Source organism: Anthonomus grandis, chromosome 4 (genome assembly GCF_022605725.1).
Source record: "Anthonomus grandis grandis chromosome 4, icAntGran1.3, whole genome shotgun sequence".
NCBI classification, from domain to species: domain Eukaryota; kingdom Metazoa; phylum Arthropoda; class Insecta; order Coleoptera; family Curculionidae; genus Anthonomus; species Anthonomus grandis.
In genome coordinates, this window is record NC_065549.1 from 32,055,024 (window position 1) to 32,081,573 (window position 26,550).

General features: G+C 34.4%; 1 protein-coding gene and 1 long non-coding RNA gene across 2 annotated transcripts in view; both read left to right on the forward strand.

Annotated features, from left to right (window-relative positions):
* LOC126735775 (adenosine receptor A2b-like) overlaps positions 1 to 6,086 on the forward strand; it is a 421,693-nt gene extending 415,607 nt beyond the window's left edge. Inside the window, exon 4 of the mRNA XM_050439882.1 lies at positions 5,345 to 6,086. Coding sequence (XP_050295839.1) covers positions 5,345 to 5,884 — 540 coding nt within the window. The 3' untranslated portion in view covers positions 5,885 to 6,086. The remainder of the gene's footprint in view (positions 1 to 5,344) is intronic.
* Positions 6,087 to 7,587: 1,501 nt separating this feature from the next.
* Positions 7,588 to 10,089, forward strand: LOC126735122 (uncharacterized). Its single transcript, XR_007660331.1, has 3 exons — positions 7,588 to 9,256; positions 9,309 to 9,386; positions 9,889 to 10,089. It is a non-coding gene; the product is annotated as an uncharacterized LOC126735122 (long non-coding RNA).
* Positions 10,090 to 26,550: the final 16,461 nt, after the last annotated feature.

Consider the following 26,550-nt stretch of genomic DNA (forward strand, 5'->3'; position numbering starts at 1 on the left):
ACACAGTATGCGAAACACCACAAGTTATTTTTCAATATACACTTAAGAAGGCAAAGGGATGAATCAAAAAGGCAACACTTATTCTCTAAAGTTAAGTTATTTGCCTTATGCAAAATCCTTGTAAGGGACACATTTTGCCCGTAATTTGTTGAATCAAAGGGGATATTGAAGATGTAAGTGTGACGATTTTGCCTGGTCGCAACATTAAAGTTTATGTTGCCCAGAATCTCAGGACAATCTATACGAGAATTGAGCACACCATGTAGAAAACACATGTCCAGCATATCCTGCCTATGTTCCAATGTATTTAGCTTGAGTATGGACAAAAATTCCTCATAAGTAAAATTCTCTCTAACTAAACCCATTCTAGAGGACGCCATTCTAATGAACTTCCGCTGTAACCTTTCAATACATTGAACATGCCCCTGATAGGATGGTGACCACACTACAGAACAGTATTCTACTATAAGTCGAACCAAGAGCAATATAAAATCTTTATAGTATTTACTGAAAGACCCATTGTAAGGCGCTGAACAAGGCCCAACGCTGCCATAGCTTTAACGACCATATTGTGGAAATGTGGTGTAAAAGAAAGTTTGGAATCAAGAGTTATACCGCGACTCCTAACTTTGTCTGGTCTTGAGAGAGACATGCCATTTAACCTGTAGTCATTTGCAGTAAATGTTCAATATGTGGAAAAGATATTCACCGTCTCCTCAATGGTTTGAGTATGCTGGCCATCCTTAGAAACCATTGATTGGGACATGATTACCCAACTTATGGTCACGGGCAAAAGACCAGAAGTACCTACGGATTTCACAAAAATTTGCTTCCAGTCGGCTAAGATACCTCTGGTAACACTTCTGACGACAGACCTTACACTGCTGCCTTATGTCAAAAAATTCTCTATACAACACATCCGACTTGTGATATTTGTATCTACTATGAGCTATGTTTTTCTCGAAGATAAGGTGTTTCATGTGTGCATCAAACCACATGGGAAAAGAAGAATGTTTGATTCTCTTTTGAGGGAAATACAAATAAACCAAGGTATTTAAAATATCATTAAATGCGGCGCAAGCATCGTCAGCACCGCTGAATAATTCATGCCAATCCATACATGCTAATCCGTCATTAATTAACATAAAATTACTATTCCTAAAATCGTAAACATACTTGTCACAAATAATATTTTTAAATGGTTGAGACAAACATAATATATCAAGTACAATGGCGTTATGATAAAGACTATTTTCATAGATATTATCAATAGCTTCTGCTAAGATTATTCTGTCAAAATCACTAAAAACTAAATCATCAAACATTACTCTCTACTATTAAAAATTGTATTATATTGTAAAAGAGCCATAAAGGCATAACTACTTGCCACAATTTTGGCTGCCGATGTCTCCGGACAGTCCACAATAAGACCGAACTCATTAAAACTCCACTTGGCCTCAGGTAGATTGTAATCACCAATGATGATCATCTTAGCTTCCGGATATGAGTCTTTTAGATCTTCTACGCTGTAATAATGCCTCTGATAGATTTCATCTCCTGAAGCCGGCGGAATGTTCAAACACCCAAAAAGCCAGGATTCTGTGCCATGTTCTATCAGGACAAATACTTTTTTTATTTGATATGACTTTTTTTTATTTGATTTGACTCATCAACATATTTAAATAGTAATGAAGTAAACTCCAAGTCACAGGTCTCAAATTTGAACATATAACATATTTAAAACACATTTATTTTTTTTATCTACATCCTGTAACACTACAGTCCGATAGTTCTCACTCCCAGTACCCTCCTTACTCGCTTCCAGTACTGAGTAGAAATCTGCTTATTTAAGATTGCTCAATTTGTTGTAATTTTAATTATTTACTAGATGTTGTGCAATGTACCATAAGAAAATTATTTAATATTGTTTATATTTTGAGAATGTGTTAAATAACTTTCTGTAAGTTTTCTTAAAATTTTACAATTTTAATTTGTATTTTTTGAAATCATCTGCCACAAAAAATTTTTGTAAATGTTTGTATATGTTAGAGTCTGAAGATGGCAAAAATACTTGCCGAGATGTATTACTTATGAAATTAGGATAGCATTTTGTTTGTGGAGAAAAGACTTTCCCTCCTAATTTTTCTATGTTACTTTGACTCCACTTTAGAATGGACTTTTTTCTTAAACTCTTTTCACTAATAAATGTGAGAATAGATTCTTTTTTGAATTTAATAAGGTCTTCCTATTCCCTTCCCTTTCCGTTCTGTCGCCTATCCTATGGTGCATGGTGACCTCTCTGTGCACCTCTCTGTAGAGATCCCCGAGTTACAAATGCTTCTAGACTTTCATTGAGCAGTTCGCATCTTACTGTCTTACTTTTAAGCATGCAGTTTATCCACCTGCATGTTCACTAGGGAGCTTATCATGCAGCCTTGCGCCATGGCTAGAACCTTTTGGAGTCTAGCACAGTCTGGAACGCTTTCTAGTTCCTCGCAGTACTTCCTCCAAGAGTCCCTTTTTGCCTGCATTAGCCCCTTATTGTAGTCAGTTAGAGATGTCTTATAAGTTTCCCATCTTCCACTGTATTTGTCTTTGTTAAATTCTTTTCTAACAGTCCTCCTCATCTTTTCAAGGTTTTTGCTTCACCACACGGTTTTCCTGAATGCAGCCCTTTTTATTTCCGGGCTATTATTTTTGTAGCCCTTAATGATTGTGTTAGTCAGTTTCTCCATGTATTCATTTAGTTTGCTTGTGTCACTTTTCTTTACACTCACCCGCTCGCTCTCTCAGCTCGCGATCGAATTAAACTACCTTAAACTACCTTAAAGTTACCCCAATCAGTTCGTTTCGGATTTCAATAAGTTGTTATTTCTTGGTCAACACCCATAATTTAAAAAGAAATGTACCTATAGTCCGAGCAACTCTCGTCCATGGGCACGTGCCATTTTTTTAATGGAATTATTTATGTAATTTGTACATACAGCTAAGTCTATAACCTCACTTCTTTGTCTTGTTACAAATGTGGGGTTATTACCTTTGTTTACAATGTCTAAGTTGTTTGACATTTTAACTGAAATAGCGACTCACCTCTGGGGTTTGTGTTGGTGCTTCCCCAAATGCGATGATGTGCATTTGCATCACATCCTAGGATCAGCTCAGTTTCTGATTGCCTGCAGCTTCTCACTAGTCTCTCCAGGGCCTCTATTGGTGGAGGCCTTGGGTCATCATAATGAAGGTATACTAATCCGATTGAAAAGACACTCGCAAGACCTCTTATTGTCTGCTTGTTAGTCCAGGACTCCATTGCCTGGCAGAGTGCAACAGATGCTACCCTACTCTGGTGCAGGTTGGTTTGCACGATTTTCATATTTTGGTTTACCTGGGTTTAGTTATTTGAGGGTCACCCTCCTCAGTTGGTAGTAGACCCTAAAGCCTGCCTTCTCCAGAGTCTTGAATGATGCCGCATCCAAAGAGTAGGCCCGGGCTTGCCCTTTCTTCTCTGTCTTGCGGCTCAGGAGGTACCAGTTTTCCATCTTCAAGTCTGGGTTCTGTGCCTTGAGATGGAGCCTGACTCTTTCTTCTTCGGCATGGAACCAGCCGATGACCTTTGGTCTTTTGGCAAGGTTCTTGGCTTTAATAGCTTAAAGTTTAACCCCTTCCAAAAAGTTCTTCAGCCTGCCTTCGACAGCCACTCATTAATGTGCGCGGTCGCGCAGGAAGTCGCCCTGCGGAAAACTACGCCCCCAGGAACTAAACTGGATTCTGGTTAATTGACGCCAGAGAGTCAATTTCCTCTCCAAGGTTTTCCTGAATTAGCCTACCTTATTCCTGGCTCAGGAGTGTTTCTGAGTGCTTATCACCACAGTGTCCCTATAACTGCTAGTCGGCACATGAGTGCTTCTGGACCGCTTTGACACCTGTTCGCTCGACGATAGAGTGGACGAGTCTAAGTGTGGTTTCTTGCGTCTCTCACTTTCCTGCATCTTCTCCGTTAGGCACTTCTTAGGTTTTTCAGCTGCCCAAGTGCTCGCCGCCATTTTTTGTTCTCTCCGTATGCTTTTCTGCGCTCCGGAGACCTTAGAGTTGACCAGGCCCATCTTATTGACCTACTAAGTCAGTTTTTCTACTGCCTTCTCTTCTTTTGGATGGTCCGCGGGTTGCCCCGTAATCCCCCTGTTCAGAAGATCCAGCAGCATGTGATATTTGGTTTTTCTTACTCGAGTCCATGAGAGACCACACGATTATGGAGGAAAAGAAATCCGCGTCCGCAGTGCCCCCTTACGGACGTTAGGCTTCATACTCCAGTGTTTAGCCTGGTTTCTTAGAGGCTACGTAAAAGACACCTTTTAGGTCCGGTGCCATTCATCTCTTTGGCACGGATCGCGTGACACCTTGAGATTAGACCAAAAATGAGTGCCATTCGGTTGGCGTCTAGTGCAGTGTCCCAGAGTACACTGCCCTGGCTTGCCGTAGCACCGGTGCTGACCGGAGCAGGCAGACACTCAAAAAGATGGGTTCCGCAAATAATAATTTTCATAATCGATAAATAGAAAGGGGTAGTCCTATCGAGTGGTCTCCAAGATCCTCGAATTTGACATCGCCGGATTTTTTTTATGGGGATATTTGAAAGATTTTATTAGGTACCTCCGACCACACCAGAAAATATGAAAGAGCAAATAAGAGAAACTTTTCAAAGTATTATTCCACAAATGCTTCCACAATATTCGATGTTTACAATTAATGGTCATCATTATGAGCATATTTTTTAGTTGAAAATAAATAAATTGTTTATACAGACATTTATTTTATCTATCGCAAATCTACTGTGTTGCATCCTGTAATCAATCGGGTGTAAAAGCTACCTTTATTTACGATGTAGAATCCTAAAATCAAATAATATACAGTGTTTTATAAAGTGTTTTATTTAAAAAAACATACATTTGATATGTTTCTGCACTTTGAAACACCCTGTAAGTCATGAAAATAATTTTAAAAGATACTTCTAGAACGCCTTTGATAATCGTGATTAAAAAAAAAATTACATGTAGTTTAACCATAATATTCCGTGTCGTATGTAACCCTGTATAGTTATATTTATTATACTTCATTATATTTAAAGTACTTAGTCTCTTTTTTTGAGCGAACATTTTTAAAGCCAAAGGTCCACTTTACCAAAAAGCGGCATTTTTGTATCATTTTGATTTGTACCTCAAAAATTTGCTTACAGTAAATACATGTTTCTAGATTTACCTGATTATTTCTTGTATCTATAGGATTATTTTATTATAAATTTTATTTATAAATATCGACTAAAAATTAAAACATATTTTTTTTGTTTTAGGTGTGCATGCTAATCGACGTATTCCTGGGTACAAATATCCTTACTTCTTGGGTGTCAATCTACCTAGCGCTTCCAATCTTATCAAGTAGTGCTTTTAATCCATGGACGTACGGCTATCGCAATGCTGAACTTAGAGCTGGAGTCAGAAAAGTTATAGATGACATACTAACTAGTTTGGGATTTACATATCGAAGCCATCAGATATCAGACAGAGACCAGATACCTCCTAGTGTAGCAGCAACAGCGGGAGAACCTGCCACTTTTATAAACCAAGTTCAAAAGGACGGTACCTTTTGGAAATCGGAAGGCGATTTTCTTCTTGTGCCAATAGCAAAACCAGAAAGTTCTGGTGTTTTGTCAAGTGCAGAAAGTCAAAAGTTATTTTGTAGTAATCCAAAGATTCTTTTGCCATGTGAAACTCCCAGATTAATGTTAAAGAGTAGTAGAAGTATGGTGGAGAGCCTAGCTATGGTCAGAGGCTCTGATGTACTTGTTGTCAAAGGTCATAATTTCATAAAGCATGGATCTAGTGTCTTATAGGAGTAAAAAGATTTAAAAAAATTCAATATTCTTTAAAAACGTAAATGTCAAAGTTTAAATGGCTTAAAGGGAGAGGGATCAATATATTTTAATAGCCATAGATAGATAAATGCAGAAAATAAATATATATTTAAGATTAAATATAATCCAAATGTTAGTATGGTTTAAAAAACCTTAAGTATGAAATATTTTTTAACTTGGCCATAATAAGGATCTGTTAAGAAATTTGTATCACTTCTTTGAATTAAGAAACATCTTTCAGTATTAAAATAAAATTTTAATTTTTGTTGTAATTATGTTTTATGAAAAATATATATAAAGCATATTTAAATTAGGTTTTATTTTTCACATAAGTGATAATTATTTTGGTCTATAATTATCTTGTTAGAAGCCTGATGATTCGGTTATTTTTAATCATGCAGCTTCGGTTCGAGGAAAACTAAGGTTTAAAGGCATGAGCTTTTATTTTGAACTGAGGTATAGGCAGTGTCTGGCGTTATTGATCTGAAAGTAGTAATTCTTGGGTCTTCTAATGAGGTTGTGGGCCAGGTAAAAGATCTTGTAGCTGTGGAAATTTGTGGTAATAATAAAACTTATACATAAATAGTGAAAAAGGTTTATTAATATAAAACACGTGCAATAGAGACTAACATAACCTAAGCAATATTTAAGCGTCTTTAAGTGGGCTTTTACACCAAAGTAGCCTGCGACGTGCGACTTGCTGCTTGGAAGCAAGAATCATGCTATTTATTTAAAAACCTATATATATTATGAACGTATTCGGAACGGCGTGCGACGTGAGTATACGACAGGTCGTATAATATGCTACGCGGCTGCGTGTTCCTTTGCTGCCCACACGTTGTTTATAGCCATTTGGTGATGGAGGTAGGTATTATTTGTATATTTTCTCATGATGTCGTACACAAAACGTTTACCAGACGATAAAAAATTCAATATATCGTTTGTTCAAACCGTGGAAACCTATCAGTGTCTTTATGATGACACATTAAAAGCATATCGCAACAGAAGTAAGCAAGATAAAGCTTGGAATCAAGTAGCTGCGAAATATTTTTCTACAGGTAAGTTTATTCTTTTTTTACTTTTTCAATATAACTCGTAAAGTCTATACGAAGTCACTTGAGCAACAAAAAACTGAAATCTCGGCTGATAGTCGGCGAAACATGGGCGTGCGTAATTTTAAAAAAGTTTTCAACACCAAAATAAATTCAATTCATTTCAGTGCGCTTAAAATTTGATATATTTTTTATTTACTTTTTTTTCTGGAACTTAGAGTTGTTCACGTTAATGTTTAGTATAAATATGAAGTATCTGCCGGAAACTTTAAAATCGGAGTTCTAAATCGATACGACGGACTTTAAAAACATTTATTTATAAACACATACATATTTAATTAGTATTTATATAAGGTCAGTTGGGACAAGAGCGATTAAGGGGCAAGAGCTATCACCCACCCTAAAAATCAAACCATGTGCAATAGTAAAATTGGATATAAATTAATGATATCCTACAACGTTTGGCAACGACGCATACTAGTACGCGCCACAAACCGAGCCGAATTTTTACGTTAGTCGAATCTTGTCTGCGGTGGCGTCCGTTATACTAATGAAACGAGTACATGCGTTTTTTTAAACAATTTTCGTGCCAATATTTTTTGTGACTATTTGTGCTTGATATAGTTAAGAGGGCGGTCTACCTGCGTAAAACGGGGTTAGCTCCTGTTCCAAGACAAAAAAAGTTAGAAAGCTCAAATTTTGTGTAGGGATTGTTTATTCAATTATCTAGGCGGGATGCTATTTAAAATTTAGAAAATCAAAAAAAAACATTTTGAAAATTTTTATTTTTTATTAAAACAATGTAAAATTGACCATCCCCTGTTCCTTAAATCTAATAAAACATAACACACGAAATATATATGTTGTAAACATTTTTGGTTTCTTTTAAAACCTAACCCAAAAAATAATAATAATTTTGGCTAAAAATTGGGTCTCCATAGGATATTTAGGCAGATCTGGCAACGCCGTTCTTGTTTCTTAAGACGCGCAATATTTGCCGGTCAGCTTTCATTGGTCGAAACGGTTTCGATAAACGGGTAGTGCTAAGTAGTCTTGATTTTATTTTAAGTGATATTCGCAATTATTATTTTCCTTTATTTTATTCGTGCATTGTGATTTGTACTTTCGTGATTGTGTACTTTCGTCGTTGTTTAAAAATTGTCATTATGGGTCGTAATAAACGAAACGTTGTGGATAAAAAACATTTAGGTTTAGCTACTTTTCGTAAAAGTAAAAAACGTGTTTCAAAAAACGTCTGGTAAGTATAATGCTTTTTTTGTAATTAATAAGTGTACAAGGTGTCCCAAATTTATAGGCCAACATTGGAGAATTCGAGAATCGTCGAACTAATACATAACTAGTGAAATATGGGCAAAAGTTGGGGTTTTAAAACAAAGTACAAAGCAATGTTTTATAAGTTTGAATAAAACTCCAAGGTAGCAGTCTCAATATTTAATTAAAATATTATAGTACGTAAATATTAAAATTATGGTTTACATTTACCTACAACAAAACCCGTTTCGCTCTTTTACGGGCATCTTTTTGTATCACTGTCAGTTTCTTTTCTTTAATTTTCCATATTGTTAATTTGTATTATGGTCTAGAGATGATCTCGTAATAAGAGCGAAATATGTAACCGATTTTATTTATTATACAATTTTAAAGTCATTTGTGACCGGTGACGGAGTTTTATACAGTTTTCGTGTTTTTGGTAGAGGGCGCTCGTTGCGTTAGTTTTTACTTTTTTAGAACCCCTAACTTTTATTCAGCCCCGTATATCGATTTAAAAAATATCAAAATAAATTCTTCATAAATAAATAATAATTCCTAATTACTTTTTTAATTTTACATAAAAAAATGTATACCTTATTAAAGTCGCTAGGAACAACCATTTTCGACATAATCGCACTTTTAGGTTTTCATAATATGTGAATGACTTAAATTTACTAGATTTTTAGCAATACAATCCTAAATAAAATAAAATTAATACCTAAGATTATTTAAAAAAAAAATAAAAAATTAATTTATTTTGATACTGGACATAATGGCTATGATTCTAAAATGGATATAATTCCTTTTCACAATTCAAATACGATTGGAATAAAACTAAATCTGTTCGGTTTTTCATTTAAATCCCAATTTTTGCCATAATTTAACCAACATCTTCGTAGCTCTTAGCATTAGCGACAAGAATCTCAAAAGTTTAAAATATCTCGTAGTTTACTATAACTACATTCTTTTTTAGGAAGAAAAAAATGGAAGATACCTCGGCTTCTGAAACGTTACAAGATGTGCCCAGGTTGGTTATTTTTTTATTATTGTTATTTTTACTACATTTTTAGGGTTTTTAGGGAGGAGGTTGCTATAGCTAATAATATTTCTAATGATACTGAAATGGAAATTGAGATAGTATCGCCAACTGCGAAGAGGTAATTTAATATAACCCGTGGTTAATTAAGCTAGCTAAGCGGCTCGGAAACTCAATCTGACAGCATTAAATTTTTTATATGTAAATAATGTGGTCAAAAAATATCTTTACCTCTATATACATACATATATTTTAAGTTGCCAGGTCCATTATTAGAGGGCGTAATCGCTATACAGTGTATAAATGAGGTTTATCACAAGAAACAGAATAAGGAATGTTTGAGATCGAGTTCGTTATCGAGAAATACTTTTTTATATTTATCATAGAACTTCATTTTAGTCTTAAAAAAACTTATATGTACTCTATAGTGCCCATTACGTTATCTAACTGGAAATCTAGAAGTTTCAAATATATTTCAGGTCTTTTCTTTTAGCCACACCGCGTATTATAAAATTGTAATGTCAGATTGACAGTTTTCTCGATACAGCCTCTTGCGTTAATTGACGATGCAAGGTTTTCTACTTCTATTTTGTGTTTATTATTATCATTCTGCTTTTTTTTAGTCTTGTTCATGAAATATCAGGGAGAAGGTTATTTAATGTACAACATTTATTTGCACAAATTCTAAATGGAGAAAGGCACGCACCATTTGACTGCAGCATAATAAATATGAAACTGATAAGCGAACGAAGACAAGGAATGTACAGTGAATTTATTTTGGAATGTCAGATGTGCCGCATTACAAAAATTATTTCTTCCGATAAAAAGCTTTTGCCTAAAGGGCTCTTACTAAACAAGATGTGAGGCTGCAGCCTTATCCTTTAATGCAAAAACTGACTATTATCGCATTATAAGTAAAACCGCGACTGGTGAGAGTCCCAAGTATTTTACAAAAAAATACTCTAGTAAGAGGAAAAGAGTGTTAACGTCGCGGAAAAAACTGTTTCAAAACTATAAAAAGAAACCAAAAATCGACAAAAAGTGTCTACCAGATGAAGATTATGGTCCCGAAGCCAGCTATATTCCTCTTGACGTTAAAGGACAAGACTACTTAAAGAAGGCTACAAGTTTTTTAAACAGCTTAAAAAAAAGTAAAGACGAAATTTTGCAGATTCAAAATGATACTGTTAGTCAAGCTTCGAATCCGAGATGGGTTCAAGAACGTTCTGTTAGACTTACAGCATCTAACTTTGGAAAAATTTGCAAAACGCGTCCTAAAACTTCACCGGTAAATTCAATAAAATTATTATTATACGGAAACTTTACTGGGAATCCATCTACAAAATATGGACAAGAAAGCGAGCGGCAAGCAATAAAAGATTTTGAAGCTGCTTATAATATGCATGTTACTCCTTCTGGACTTTATATAGATGAGGAATTTTGTTACTTAGCAGCCAGCCCTGATGGAGTTATTGGTGAAGACGCCCTTATTGAAATTAAATGCCCATTTGTAATTTCAAAAATTAGTCCTGAAATGGGAATTAGAGAAAAAAAAATTACATTTGCTACCATTGAAAATGGTTCCTTACATCTAAAAAGGAACCACAACTATTACTATCAGATCCAGGGACAGTTGCAAGTTACAAAAAGAAAATTCTGTTTCTTTGTAGTATGGAGCCCTCTTGGATTAATTGTAGAGAAGGTAAATCATTAAAATATTAAGTTCTGGTTCAACCGATAATCCGTAATTTTAAGAGTATTAAAATTTAACTTTCGTTGAGTACATTTAAAAAAAATTTTAGAAGATCAATAATATTGCGATAAAGGTATAATTTTAACTCTTACTTTAACTACATACTACATAATGTATTTCTTTTTTGAAAAATGTATTATGATTTTTAAAATATGAAACATCACCATTATTCATTATAGCTATGCCTTATAATTTTTATTATATATCTATTAATTATAGTCGTTTTTCTTGCAGATTCCTCGTAATGAAGAATTTTGGAGAGTTAACATGTTGCCCAAACTAAAATATTTTTATGAACATTATCTTTTACCGGAATTAGTTGATCCACTTTATCCAAAAGGAATACCACTTAGAGACAAAGCAGAAGAATCAAACATATTATTATAGTACAATATAATTATTAGGTTTGTTCTAGCACGATTTTTACGATGGTTTGAAACTAGTTTGGTGTATATCCCAGTTGCGCGTGATTAGCGTGAAAGCTCGTTGCAAACGGTTCCATTACGTAATGCCTCACACATTAACCCATAAGGAGTATGCTGACATGATATTCGTGTATGGTTTCTGTAATGGTAGCGCATTACGTGCTGTTGATGAATACCGACGTGGTTTTCCAAATCGAAGAATTCCTAATCGAAAAGTTTTTCAGACAGTTTTTGCAAATGCTCAGGAAACAGGAATGTTTCCAAGCGTAAGAATATTTAATTCTGAACGAAAGGCGGACTAAATGTAGAAAATGAAGAAAATGTTCCGGATATGGCTGAAGAGAACCCGAGTGTTAGTACGAGGCGGATTACAAAAGAACTTCAATTAGCATCACATGTGGACGTTTGGAAGACACTTAGGAAAAATGGTTTTAGGCCTTTCCATATTCAACCGGTTTAACATCTTCAAGAGGGTGATTTTGGCTTAAGGGTTCAATTTTGTGAATGGATCTCACAAAATGGAGACCTACATAAATACATTTTATTTAGCGATGAAGCTCATTTTGCCCGCAATGGAATTAATAACCGACACAATGAACATCGGTGGTCAGATGAAAATCCTCATGCCACGTTTGAACAAAACGGTCAACAATCTTACAAATAAACTTCAGAACCGATTATTTCTGAAACGGTTGAGAATCGGATTAAAACATGAGTTAATTTATCTTATTTTGACCTTCTGAACATGTTCCCAAAATATTTCCTTTTCCTCCCGAAACACCCTGTATGTACATATGTAAAACTTTATAACATAAAAAGTAGTTAATGAACCTAACAAGAAGTAAGACCAGTTGACTTGCGTCCTTGGTAATGGAGATTCGATATATCAGTGAGAAGGGAACGGTGGAGTGGGTAATTACGGCAGCCAGTGTTGCTACTTTCAGCGAAAGCTGCACCGGCCACGAAACTACTGTCGCGCTTCGAAACCGATTTTGTCACGTGGTGGACCGCACTCTTAAGGTAAGTCTTTTGGTGCATATACAGGGTGAGTTTTTTAAAGTGTTACAATGCGATATGTCAAAAACGGCTGCAATTTTTTTTTGACATTTTGGTGACATTTCAAGTATACCGGGGGGCACTTTTTGTGATATTTTTGACATACGAATCTACATAAAATATGAAGTCTGTTTACAAAAAATTTTTAAAATTGCTCTGCTGGTTACGGAATTATGATCAAAAATGTTTTGGTTAAATTTAAAAATAATTCGAATATTTGACACAAAAAGTGCCCCCAGGGAATACTTGAAATATCACCAAAATGTCAAAAAAAAATTTGCAGCCGTTTTTGACATATCGCATTGTAACACTTTAAAAAACTCACCCTGTATTGTCATTTGATATTGCTTGTTGTGTTTTCTTATCCAGTTCGCAGAATATAAGTAAGGTCGCACTTGCCCCCTATTTTTTTTTTAAACAAAATTAACATTAACTTAAGTATTGTTCTTCTTTTCAGATAATTAAAAATCGTACGGAATTACAAGAGGAAAAGCACACGGGGTAGTACTTATAGTAAAGAGGAGCTGCAGCGGGCAGTGAATGAAATAAAGGCATCTGTTTTAACATATCGCATGGCCAGTAAGGCTTACAAGATACCTGAAACAACATTAAAAGATCATGTTAAAGGGAAAAGAGGCACAAAAAGTTTAAGTTACGGTCGACACACTGATTTAACCCTAGAGGTGGAGAGAAGATTAGCGACAAGTCTTGCTACCATGGAAAAATTGGGGTTTGGGCTATCCAGAACCAAGGTATTGAATCTTGTACAGCAGTATGTCAAGGCAAATAATTTAAAAACGCAATTTAAAAATTATAATAGGCCGGGTTCCGACTGGTTTATTAATTTTCGAAAAAGAAATGGACTTTCCATTAAAAAACTTCAAAGCGTAGAAATCGCAAGAAAAAAATGCGTCGACCCATTTATTATACACCATTATTTTGATCTTCTACAATCTACATTAGATGAGTTTCAATAAGATACTAAACCACACCAAATATGGAATCTGGACGAGTCAAGTTTTACAACCGATCCCTCCAAAACAAAAGTTGTTGGAAAAATTGGTGTTCCGTCTACAAGAACAACTAGTGGACCAAGTCGTGAAAATACTACCGTTCTTATAGCCTGTAGTGCTTCTGGAGCAAAAGCACCTTCACTGATAATTTTTAAAGGGAAAAGCATTTGGAGTGAGTGGGTGGGGTCCCGAGAACTCGAATTTCCAGGAACCTCGTACGCTGCCACAAAAAAAGGCTGGATGGAGACCGATGTTTTTGAAAATTACTTACAAAAGATGCTTTTTAATGCTTTAGGACCAGAACGACCAGCACTTTTGATTTATGATGGCCACTCTACTCACATAACTATTAACATAATCGAAAAGGCCATTACAGAAAATATAATAATTTTTAAGCTACCTCCACATTCTTCACATTTGCTTCATCCGCTTGATCTATTAGTATTTAGATCCCTTGGGTTGAGACTTGGGTTGCTAAGCTAGTAGACTGGCAAAGAAAAAACCCTAGTATGAAGATTCCAAAAAAAGGAGTTTTGTCATCTAATAGGGAAAATGTGGGCTGAAGCCAGTGCAGAAATAATAAAAAATGGGTTTAAAAAAGCCGGAATTTTTCCATTTAATAGGGATATTATAGCCGACGAAATTTACGATCCTGAAGCTCTTAAAAGGTGAAAGGCTTTAAGGATTCAGCCACAAACTCGCAAAATACTTCAAACCCTTTCTGCATCTACTTCCAACCATGAGTCTTTACCTATTATAACGGTACCAGGAGAAATTGAAGAACTGCAAAATAAGAAGTCCGATATAAATACTAATGTTTCCGCAATTTCTTTTGAGAGTTAATTGCTCGACAATATGAAAAGACCGGTTTAATCATCAGGTAAAAAAAAGAGAAAAAAGAAAGTTTGTCATGGTGCTGTGAAGTTATAACAAGTGAGCAGGTGTTGGAACGTCTAAAAGACAAAGCAAAAACAAAGACCAGCAGATCAGAACCACCTCAGAAATTTTTCAACGCTGAAGACGAATTTCCACTCTCCAAGTTTATAGAAGTACCTGCAAATAAAAACAAAAAAAAATTATATTAAGACTTTAAGAAAAAAAGACGTGCTTTAAGTGATACCTCCTCAGAAGAAGACCTAAGTGATGTTCCTCTTTTAAGTAAAAATTACTTGGATGACATTGAATCTTTTGAAAATTTTTTACAAAATGATGAAGACTTGCTTACCTTTTTCCAAAGCCATTTCTAGTGTAGAAGCTTATGACTGGGTGCTTGTAAAGCTTTTAGGAAAAAAAAAGTAAACATTATGTAGCTCAGGTAATCAAGGTAGAACACGATGAGGTTACCGTTAAATACTTGAGAAAAAGCAATTTTCTTAAGAACAAAACCATTTTTATATTTCCTTTATTCGAGGATATTTTGGATGTTCAGAAGGCTGATATTATTTCGATTTTGCCTGCTCCAGTATTTGGTCGAAGGGGTGAAGTAAGTTTTGCTATTTCGTTTGACAGTTATAATATCCAATAAATTAACCATTTACTGATAGTTTAAAAAAAATTTTTACGTTCCTTAATTATTTTTGTTAGTTCCTGAAGTTTTGTGAAATTAGAAATAGAATTGTTAATTTTGTAAAAAAAAAATTAGTTAATTTTTTAAAAGTTTGTAAAATGGTTACAGTAAAAGATAAAATTAAGCAGTATAAACCACATAAAAACTTACAGTGTGCAGAAAAACGCTCTTCCCCCAACAAAGGTTCCACAGCATTGGATATGTCGGCAGCATGTAAAAACGCACTTGCCCCGTTTTTAGGGGATAAGAGCGATTTTGGACATGACAATGAAAAAATTGCATTTAAAAAAAAATGTTTGGTTTTTATTTATTATTTGTTAGTTTGATTACAAACATTCCAAAAATATACAAAAAAAACTATCTGCCTTATTTAAATATTTAAAAAAAAAAATATTGGTTCTTTAAGTGTTACTAATAGAGAAAGTGGCCGCACTTGCCCCAACTCACCTTACAAACATTGTTTTGCCACGGTAGTGCATTTTCAGGTTTCACAAAGTATGCGCATAGCCTATCTCGTAAACTGCTTGCCGTTGTTGGTTGACGTCCGTGAAGCTCTTGTTGTAAACTCGGCAACGCATTGTAAGCAGCATCAACATCTTGTTTCTTGTTGACAGGCAAAAACCTGCCATCGTGCTTGCGAACATAGTTATGCAATATACAAGCAGCTTTGACAATATGAGTAACTTTATCTGGTTTACAGTCAATTTGTGTTTCAAAAATTCTAAATTTTGAAACCAGCATACCAAATGCACATTCAACACTTTTCCTAGTCTTCGAAAGTCTGTAGTTACCTATTCTTTTGGTGTTGTTAGGGTTCTTCTGGGGTAAGGTCGCATAATATTTTTATGAAGCAGAAATGCTTCATTTCCTATAAAGAACATAGGAAACGTTGAATTATTCTCATCAATCGGTAAGGCAGTAGGAGGTGGAATGTTCAATTTATTTTTTGTCAGAACGCGAAAAAAACCGGAAGATTTAATCACACGACCATCGCTATTTCTACCGTAGTCACCAACACTTACAAAAGTGATTATGCCATCTGCGTCCGCACTTGCCATTAAAACTATTAAAAAGTAGCCTTTGTAATTATAATATGATGAACCTGATTTTTTAGGACACTTTATTCTTATGTGTTTGCCGTCTAAAGATCCCAAGCAATTTGGCATATTCCATAGTTCATAAAATCTGGCAGAAATCTCTTTCCATTGCTCCACTGTAGGCAATGCCATATATTGCGGTTGGAGAGCTATCCATAATTTTTCAGCAGTATCCGCAATAATGCTACTTATTGTTGAAATTCCTCGATAAAATTTAAATTGAAGCGCTGTAAACGTCATACCAGTTGCGAAAAACCTGAAAATGAAGCAAATAAAATATTTGATAAACCAAAATTATAATCAGTATTAATAACAATAATAGTATTAACTGAAATAAATTATAAGATTCGGACTACACTAATTTATTGACATACGTTTTGTTTTAGCATCCGAATGCAAAAAAAATGGACAACACTTCGAGGTAGCCTCACGAGAAATGTGAAACAGCATGCTGAACTTGGAGATTCAGCTAAATCAAAAAAGCCGTGTTACTTAGGGGACGTTATGCAATTCGTATTATCATTCACCAAATCAAGACCTCAATCGGGCAATTTGCGAACTGAGGCCAATGAAGATGAAATGATTGAAACCGATCAGGGTAGTATAATAGACGATGATGAAAATGATTCCACAGCTGCCGGTCTAGAAGAACCGAGAAAAGAACCCAATCCTAATCATCATTCGGAGGCAAGTTTGCAAGAGATGGAAGATGCTAGTTGCGACGTGCTTCTTGCTTCCAAGCAGCGAGTCGCACGGCGCATGCTACTTTGGTGTGAAACCCCACAAAGACATCTCATCGCGGTCCCCCGAGACCGCTAATAAACTCAATATGTCAAAGTCAAAGGGAAGCTATACTAACAATAATAAACACTAAGTATTGATATCAGTTTTTTAATATTTTTTTAGAGTTGAAAAGCATTATATTATTCATGGTTTAGGTCAGTCTTCAAAACGAATGCAATACCGATAAAAGGTATAGCTAATATTTCGACTCTGCTAGACATGACGTCATTCTAGCGCTACCAAATGATGACGTAACGCTTAAGATATCGTAAGGCAATTGAGTGAGGCGCTTACATGCTAAAATATGGCTCTAATATCTTATATGCTACAAGAGGGAAATAAAATTCATCTTTCACTTACTGACATCCGACTACTGTCAAACTAATAGTAATGTTCTATAATAGTAGGGATGTGTTGATTGTTTCACTACAGACCTTGCCACTGTAACTGGGCTACTTCTTCATATATACCTCTATCTATTAAAGTTTTTAATCCCTTCAACGCCTTAGAATTAAACTTTTCGAGTAAGGTCTGTTATATTAGATAAACAAAAAGATATTGTGTATAGATATTATAGAGATGAAACAAAGTAATTTCAAGTACATTAAAAATACTATTAAAATAAATGTTTTTTACGTGTACAAAAATTAAAACAACAAAAATTTTCTATTCAGAACAAACTTAATAAACTATTAGAAAACTTGTGTAAATGAAACTTCTTTTCAAAAGATCAAATTAAAAAACTAAAATGCAATAACGGAGTGCCTCCAAAAATGTATTTTTTACCAAAAATACACAAAGAAAATACTCCTCTAAGACCAATTATAAGTTATATAGGTTCCCCAATATATAATCTCAGTATATTTAGCAAATTTACTTAGCATAGCATTTGAAAAAGATCAATTCTACACAAAAGACTTCTTTGAAGTAGTCACGCAATTACAAAATTTTAAAATTCCAAATGACTTTATTCTAATATCATTAGATGTAATATCTTTATTTACCAACATACCAACTGATTTAATTTAAAATATAGTCCAAAATAAATGGCATCTTATCAGAGACCACTGTAACGTCCCTTTAGAAGATTTTTTAAGTCTTTTAGAGTTTGTATTTGAAAATAGCTATTTTACTTTCAATAATGTATATTGCAAACAAATTTATAGTCTTAAAATGGGTTACTGTCTATCACCTATATGTTCTGATCTAGTTATGTCAGAATTACAGAAATATTGCATGGGGAAAATAAAATTTAGGTTACCACTTTATAAAAGATTCGTCGACGACATTGCCACGTGTATTTCAAAAACTGAAATAGAAAACATAAAAAGTACATTTAACAGCTTCCACCCTAAGTTACAGCTCACTATAGAGTGTGAAACAAATAACAAACTTCCATTTCTAGACATATACAATCAGACAAACAGATAATACAATCATCACTGATTGGTATCACAAACCCACTTTCTCTAAGAGATTTTTTAACTACCAATCAAATCACTCATTTAAACAAAAATTAAAGATAATTAGCAACCTAAAATCCCGCTCAATAGCCTTATCTCATTCCAGTTTTCATCAAAAAAATGTTAACAAAATTAAAAATATTTTACTAAAAAATAATTTTCCTTATAAACTATTAAACAAAATCCAACACCAACCCTACACCTATTAAAGTCAAAGAAAACCAAAACCGTATATGTAAAAATTCCTTATGTCAAAGGTTTGTCTGAAAGGCTAACAGGATTGGTTTCTGATGATGAAGTTAATAAGCGTTCAAAAATAAAAAAAAAACAATCTACAAATACTTCTCAAAACTCAAGGATCGTGTTTTAACACTGTACTTCCGGGGTAGCTTGTACTGCTCTTACCGGTCTTTTGAATAGATCCTTTGTCGAGATTAGGCGCCTTCTTTTTATAATTCTGGGTCGCATCTAGGTGCTTGGACTTTTGACTCTCTCGGAGAATAGGAACCGACTGGTCGGGTTAAGGTTTGGTTGTTTGTATTTATGAGGTCTGGGTGTGATGTTATTGGACGCGAGCCTGCGGAGCAGATCACGCCCCCTCAGACTACGAAAATTTTGGCTGGTGAGCAAAGGTCGGGCGGAGGTGTGAACGTAACCGGTCCTTTACGGTGCTTTTTGGTAGTATTTTAGGATTTTGACGGTTGGATTGTGATTTAAGTGAGGTTTATTTTTATGTGGTTTATAAGGATGGGAATTGGGATTTGAACACGTTAGAAAGAAAACGAACGGACACTGCGAGAACCTAGGCCTCGACTCCCAGCAGTAGTTTGATCGCCGGATTGGTGTTTTATTTCTCAAGTTTTGCCATTAGATTGTCGATTTTCTTTTCTAGGATCCCGTCAGGCAAACTTAAGAGGTTTAGGAGATTTGTGTTTTTGGTTAATATCTCGGGGCGTTTCATGTGTGATGATGTATTGCCTTCCTTTGGCTCGGCCCTCCTGGTATTAGAGTCCGCGTCGGTCTTTCTCAAGGTCTCAGCGAAGCTTTTTTTTTTTGCTTGTTTATGTTTTTTATGTTAGGATTTTTCGGGCAGCGCTAGTAACTCGCCGGGTGGTCACCGCCGCAATTGCAACACTCAGCTGGGGTTGCTCTGTTCTTTACACATTCTGAGTAAAACTGTTCGCCCTTGCATTTGTGGCAACGCGGCTTTGCGTTGCAATTGCTCAGGATGTGACCATATTCCTGGCAGCAATGGCACTGCCCAATTTGCTTCCTGTTTGCAAAAGTCTGAGTCCTTAAGTGCTCGACGCGGACCCTGATGTTTAAAATGTTATCAATCTCAAACACATTCTCTTGCTCTTTGGGTACGAGGAATCTGATGAGGTCCGTGGGTCTACGTCGGCCTGGGCCGGTTTTAAACCAACCCAGTTCCTTCGGCTCAAACCCCATCGCTCTCAGCTCTTCCTCGACCTCTTCTTCTTGAAGTTTTGGTCAAGTCCTCGCAGTATTACGTTCAGCTTTCTGTCCTCTTCAAGGAAGAAAGAATGGAATTCCATTCCCTCTTCCTTGAGAAGTTCTGTTAGTTCACGGTGGTCATTAGGAGTTTTGGGGCAGAGCGCTAATCCCAGTCTATCTTTCTGCACTTTTACTATGTTGATTTTCTTTCACAAAATGTTTTATATTTTCAGGCCCAGTTTTTTGTGTCCCTTAGCACTATTTTAGGCACTTTGTTAATATTTGAAATGGGATAAGTGCTCCTCCCCTTTCCCGCTAAGGAAAGGTTGTTTAAGGGCATGTAAAGTGGATTTTTTTTAGTTTTGGAGTGGGATATTTAGTGGAGTTTTGGATAGGAGCAGAGGCTGACGATGTTGAGGGGACTGGCTCCCTGTTTATTGTTGCTTCAGGGTAAACCGGTTCCGAGGCCAGTTCGCCTTCGTCTTGAGAAGGCGGAGGCAGGCCCGCCTCTTCCCTGGGTTTTTTATTATTTTCTTGTTCCTTTTGGTTACCAACATTATCCAGACCCCCCTGTAACGTCAGTTGTTCTTTGAGTTTGGAATTTTGAGTGGTAAGGGTTTCGTTTTTAGTCAACATCGCCTCGAGTTTACGATTTAAATTCAAGATCTGATTATTGAGAGTATGGTTTTCTGAGATCAACTTATTTATTTTGTAATGATATAGTTTTGCTCTCTCGGTAATCTGAGAGTTTTTTACTTTTAACTCTTGTATCTCGTTTGCATAACTCTCAATTTTCAAATCCCTTTCCCGAATTTTCTTTTCGAGTTTACGTATTCTTTCCTCATTTTGCTCAACTTCCGTGCTCTGGGGTGGCGCTTTGCCAGCTCCCAGGTCGGGGTTTGGAGTGATTTGGGGGTTTTTCCGGCGATGGTTCTGCCCCTCCACTGACGATGAGGGGCGAGTCAACGTTTTTCTCCGCCGTTTTTGCTTTGGAGTCTTCGCGCTGTTTGCTAACTATTTGCTCTGCTCAACTGCGTATGGCGTCTACTGAGGTCGGCGTACTGCCAACTACAACTGCTCAACTGCCGATAACTGTCAACTGCCAAAACACAAGGATAAAACACCAAATGAGTTACAAAGTGGCGTGGTTTATAAAATACCCAGTTCTGATTGTCAAGGTCAAACGGGCAGGTACTTAAAAACCAGAATTAGTAAACATAAAAGTAGCGTAAAACCAACGAACTACACAGCATCTGGGAAGACTGCTCTAGCAGAACACTCCTTCAATCAACAACACCAATTTGATTTTAACAGCACTCAGATCATTGGCAGAGAATCAAAATATAAAATAAGAGTTTTACTAGAAATGGTTAATATAAAAAGGCACAAAGAAAGTATTAACAAAAAACAAGACACCGATGATCTGAGTGCAAGTTACTATAATTTAATTAATTTATTACCAAAAAGATAAAACTGAAACACAAAATTTTATTTTTGTCAAAGAGTGTATGTCCCAAATTTAGATCTCACAGTGTATTAAAAAATTAATTTTCTGGTTTTGAACGTATAGGTATATACATCTTCCTTATCTACTAATCCTTAACTTATCAAAATAACATTGAATCATAAAAATGAAATAAATTGTTAATTCTAGTTTGCCCACAATAACACCTACAATTTAACCCATGTTAAAAATAATTCTACGGTCCTATTATAAATTTGTTAACGGATTGTACTTGAATGTAATTTTAGATGTGTCGTGGTTTTTGTTTTTTTTTGTTGTTTTAATTTTTGTAGACGTAAAAACATTTATTTTAATAGTGTTTTTTATGTACTTGAAATTACTTTGTTTCATCTCTGTGATTACTTAAATCCATTTCAGTGCTCTGAGGATGACTTAATATAAGTCGACGAATGCTGTAACACGAATACTGTAGAATAAGAACGGCAGCTCCAATTTTGGCACTTGCTATTTAGAATTCTTTAATTTTCTGGAGACCTTGAAATTGTCTTGAATTGAGATGTTTTCAATTGGTTTTTTGTTAACTTGAGAAAAATTTTGCGGGTACATGATACTAAAAGTGTAAGTATAGCTTGTTCTCACGTTTGCTTTGTCTTTAGCTTTATTTTCACGTTAAGAATTTCGACTCGTGACTGAAATCTGCCTTAAAACGGCAACGGTAAATAACTAATAAAAGTTGATAGATTAAAAAGATATCTTTAAATTTAGACGAAAAGATTTTCATGTTGCGTGAAATAACATTTGTGAAATATGAAATAACAATAATTAAAATAAATGTTAAAGTGACTGTCTTATCTTCTAACCATTTGATTCTATTTTAGAAATTTTGTAAATAAAAATGACGTTCAGATGCAAAAAACTTTATCTCATAATGGTATTTATGTAATTATTGATGATATAATAATAGTAAAGTACAAAAACTAAATTGTATTTTTTTCAAATTAAGATTCTACTTTTTACATATTTTAGAACTTTTGGAATAGAAATAGAGGTAACTCGTATAAGATTATATAGTTAATTTAAAATATATAAGTGTTTAGAGAAGTCAGTAAAATTGCAAATCGAATTGGTATAATTGGAATAGAATATCTTTAAAATGGTCCTGGTCTAGATCAAGAATCGATTATAACCGAATACAATCTGAGAGATATTTAAATTATGAAAGTGAAAAAATAGCAGTGATTGGTAATCTGAGGTTATTAGACCGCGACGATTATTCTATTTAAGATATAGATCTTAAATATAGGAATATATTTGAATCATTCACCAATTCAGTTCAATTTTCATAACAATTAAGTATTGCTTCAAAAGAAAAATTACATATTTGAAATTCAAACAGAATATTTCGAATATGTTGACCTTTAAAAATTTTTTAAACTTTTTTTTGTATTTTCCCTAAATCACCTTGTCCTAATTATTATTCATTAAATATTAACCAAATGCTATTAAAGTCGACTTTTTTTAATAAGGAAATGAACTCAATTTAAATGATAAAGCATTTTTGACTTAGGTATAGAACATTATACAGTGAAAACATCCAAGTTCATTACCCCTCTTTTAACTTTTAAATCGCTCGATTCAAAACTTATATTAAATAAACTTTGACGTAAATATTAAAAATATTATTTTAAATTTATCAATGCAATAGTGGATCATATTATGCTTTATTTTAAAATATTTTTTTATGCTAATTTTAAAAACGATAAAGACGTTTTAAAAAACTGTTTTGGCAGTTTTTTACTTTTTCTATATTAGAAAAATAGACCAAAAACAATATTAAAATCTAGTTTAAGTAGTAGCTAATTACAAAACAAGTTAAAATTATAAATGAATTGAAAATCAAAATTTCTAAAAAGGAAAAATACTTAAATTTTGTAGCCTAAGTAAAAAGATATTATTGAGAATGTTAATGTATATGTTACGCTCAATAGTCGAATTCGGGCATTGCCCGAAAAATATACGCAATTCTAGTTTTCAACAAGAAATATTTCCCAAACCCAAAAAAAAAAATTTTATACGATTATTGAGCATTTTAAAATAAACAAAACTAGTTTTGCATAATATGAAATGAACAGAACTAGTTCTGTATATTAGTTCAGAACTAGTTCTGTGTTATCAACACTAGTTTTGCTTATTTTGCAGCCTCACAAACCCAGCTAAAAAGTAGGGTTATGTTTATGTTGTTGTTTTGAATTTATTTCGTTTGTGCTCATGAAATTATAAATATCACAATTATTTAAAGTACCATATTTAACCATTTACCTCTATAAAAATGCAAGCTGAAATCGAGTCACAATTAGTTCGGTTATTGGAGGCTTCAGGTACTCAAAAACATAATCTTATGGGGAAAGATTTACCTCATTATATTTAATGATGTGAAGGAGGCAAATTTGTGCAAAGCCCAATCAAAACCCTTATCTGCTAAACAGTACAGAAGAATAAAGCGTTTTGATATAATAAGTAAAAGTGGCGTGGAAAAGTTAATTAAAAAACACAAAGAAGATTCTGATGCCATACTATATTTTGTTTCCACGGATGAAGTGTTTCCTATCGTTCACCAGGCACATATTTCTACGGTTCATAAACGGCATAAAGGTATGTTTTGGAACAACACTAATTATTTACTAAATCTAATGTTAATATTGTACAATGCAAGTACCGCCCCATTGGCTAGACAAGCCGTTAAAAACAGCTACATATTACAAGATCCTATTGGCTGGTTTAGTTTACAAATTAGTTTGGGTTAGTTCAGCTTGGTTTGATTACCTTAAGTTGGTTCGATCTGGTTTCTTTTGATTTAGCGTGTCAAATAATCAAAAAAACTAACTTAAGCTAATCAAAACCAACCTGGACTAAAACACAAACTAATTTCTCTTGTAAACTAAATCACCCAATAGAATCCTGAAATATGTAGCTGTTTTTTACGGCATGTCTAGCAAATGGGACGGCACGCATGTATGGTGCGTCCGGGTGGTACTCGAGTTGTACAATATTAAATTAATTTAGTAAATATGCCTCCCGCTATCGGTATCCAAACAAATGCCAGGAAATTGTAGGATAACGACAAGAATTAACAATAACTTATAAGGTTAGTTAAAATTATTAGCAACCAATAAACTAATATTTTGGTTATTGGTTGTCTATAACGTCTTATTACCGGGATTTATTCGGATACCGATACCGGCACGTTAGATCTTAATCTAGAATTATTTTATAACGCATGCACTATGTTTAGGCATTGGAAGAAGAGTTAAAGAAAAAATACGCAAACATTACTAGAGAAACTATTAACATATACCTAAGACTGTGTGAAATATGTCAACTGAAAAAAACGGCACCTAGAAAGGGAATCTTTGTTAAGTCTATTTTAAGTAAACTAATGAATTCTCGGTGCCAAGTTGATCTAATTGATATGCAGAACGACCCAAATGGAGACTACAAATTCATCTTGCCCAATCAAGACCATTTGACTAAGTTTTGTGTTTTACGCTCAATGAAAAGTAAAACTGCTGTAGAAATTGCCAGAAACCTAATAGAAATTTTTTGTTTATTTGTAGCTCCGTCAATACTTCATTCTGATAATGGCCGTGAATTTTCCAATCAGGTCATTAATAATTTAAAATGCCAGTGGCCACATTTGAAAATTGTTCATGGAAAATCGCGCCACTCACAGAGTCAAGGTTCTATGGAACGGTGTAACAGAGATGTGCGAGATGCTCTTATATGTTGGATGTCCGATGAAAATACAAAACACTGGGCCGATGGACTGTGTTTCGTCCACTCAAAAAAAAATAGAAGCTACCACAGTGCAATTAAGCGATCCCCATACGAGGCTATGTTTGGTTACGCTCAGAGAAATGGTTTAAAATATACTGACTTTGGCCCCAAGATTTAGTTGCTTCTTTGGAAACTGAAGATGATCTCGAAAAACTGTTAAATGAAAGCAACGAACTTTAAAATACTATAGGATCTATAGATGAAACCGAAACAGTTGAAGATGACGTGCAAGTTTCTATGATTCATAGGGAAAATATGGCAAATAGTAAAGTGCAAGTTCTTATAGTCAACAAGGATAATATGGATGATACCGAAGTGCAACTTTCTATTATCGATTTTAAAAATATGGCGGATAGTGAAGTGCAGGATTTTATTCAAGATAGACAAAAACGAGAAGAAGAAACTTCTAAAGTTAATGTAGCCATTGAAAATACGAGAAACGAAAATGAACTATCGTTATGTACTATGTGTCAAAAGCCTAACACCATCGTGGAAAATTGCTCAAAGTGCAAAGTGCAAAAATTCATGCTGTCTGCAGCATTTTAAAAGTTAACAACGAATTGGAATCAGAGTTTTAATGTTTTCTTTGCCAACGTTCCTGTGATATAATTACGAATCGTGAGAACGCTAAAAGAGGATTGGAAGTACAAGCCGATTTAATGCTCGCACAATCAAATAAAAAATTTAAACCAGCCTCAGCTGGCGACAATATCCTTGTACGCATACCAGACGTCGATCGTGGCAGATTAGCACCACAAAATGTAATGGTAGTTGTTTAATCAATTGATGATGGGTTTTACAAATTAGCAACAAATGGAATTTTACAAAAACATTTTTGTAGAAACGAGTTTCAGTTGGCTGATAATAATATTTTTATAGAGAACGACAATTTTGGTGACAAGAACGACAAAGAAATATCACTTAGAATAGCATCATCCAATATATCAAGGTCTAAACAAGGATTTATTTCATGTATGTGCATTAAAAAGTGTATGAGTAGATCATGCTCTTGTCGAAAGAAAAATGTCCTCTGTAATTCTAAATGTCATCATTCAAGCTCTTGTTTAAATAAATAATATTTTTAAATTAACTGAATACTCACCAAAGAATAATTATTTATTTGATTTTGTATTTGTTAGAATATTTTTAATTTAAATAAAATAAATTTAAATACCATTTCCAACATTATATGAAGATTTTTTCCGTAGAATTTGATTGCGGCATTTATTTTATTGTAAGGTTTTTTATTCTTGAGAAAAAACTAAAATATAGTTTTCTTAAATGGATCAATGGAAGAGAAAAAATGGGTTATAACTTGAGCAATGTTTATAATTTTATATATATAGTGGCATTTCCGTAACAATTATTTTTAAT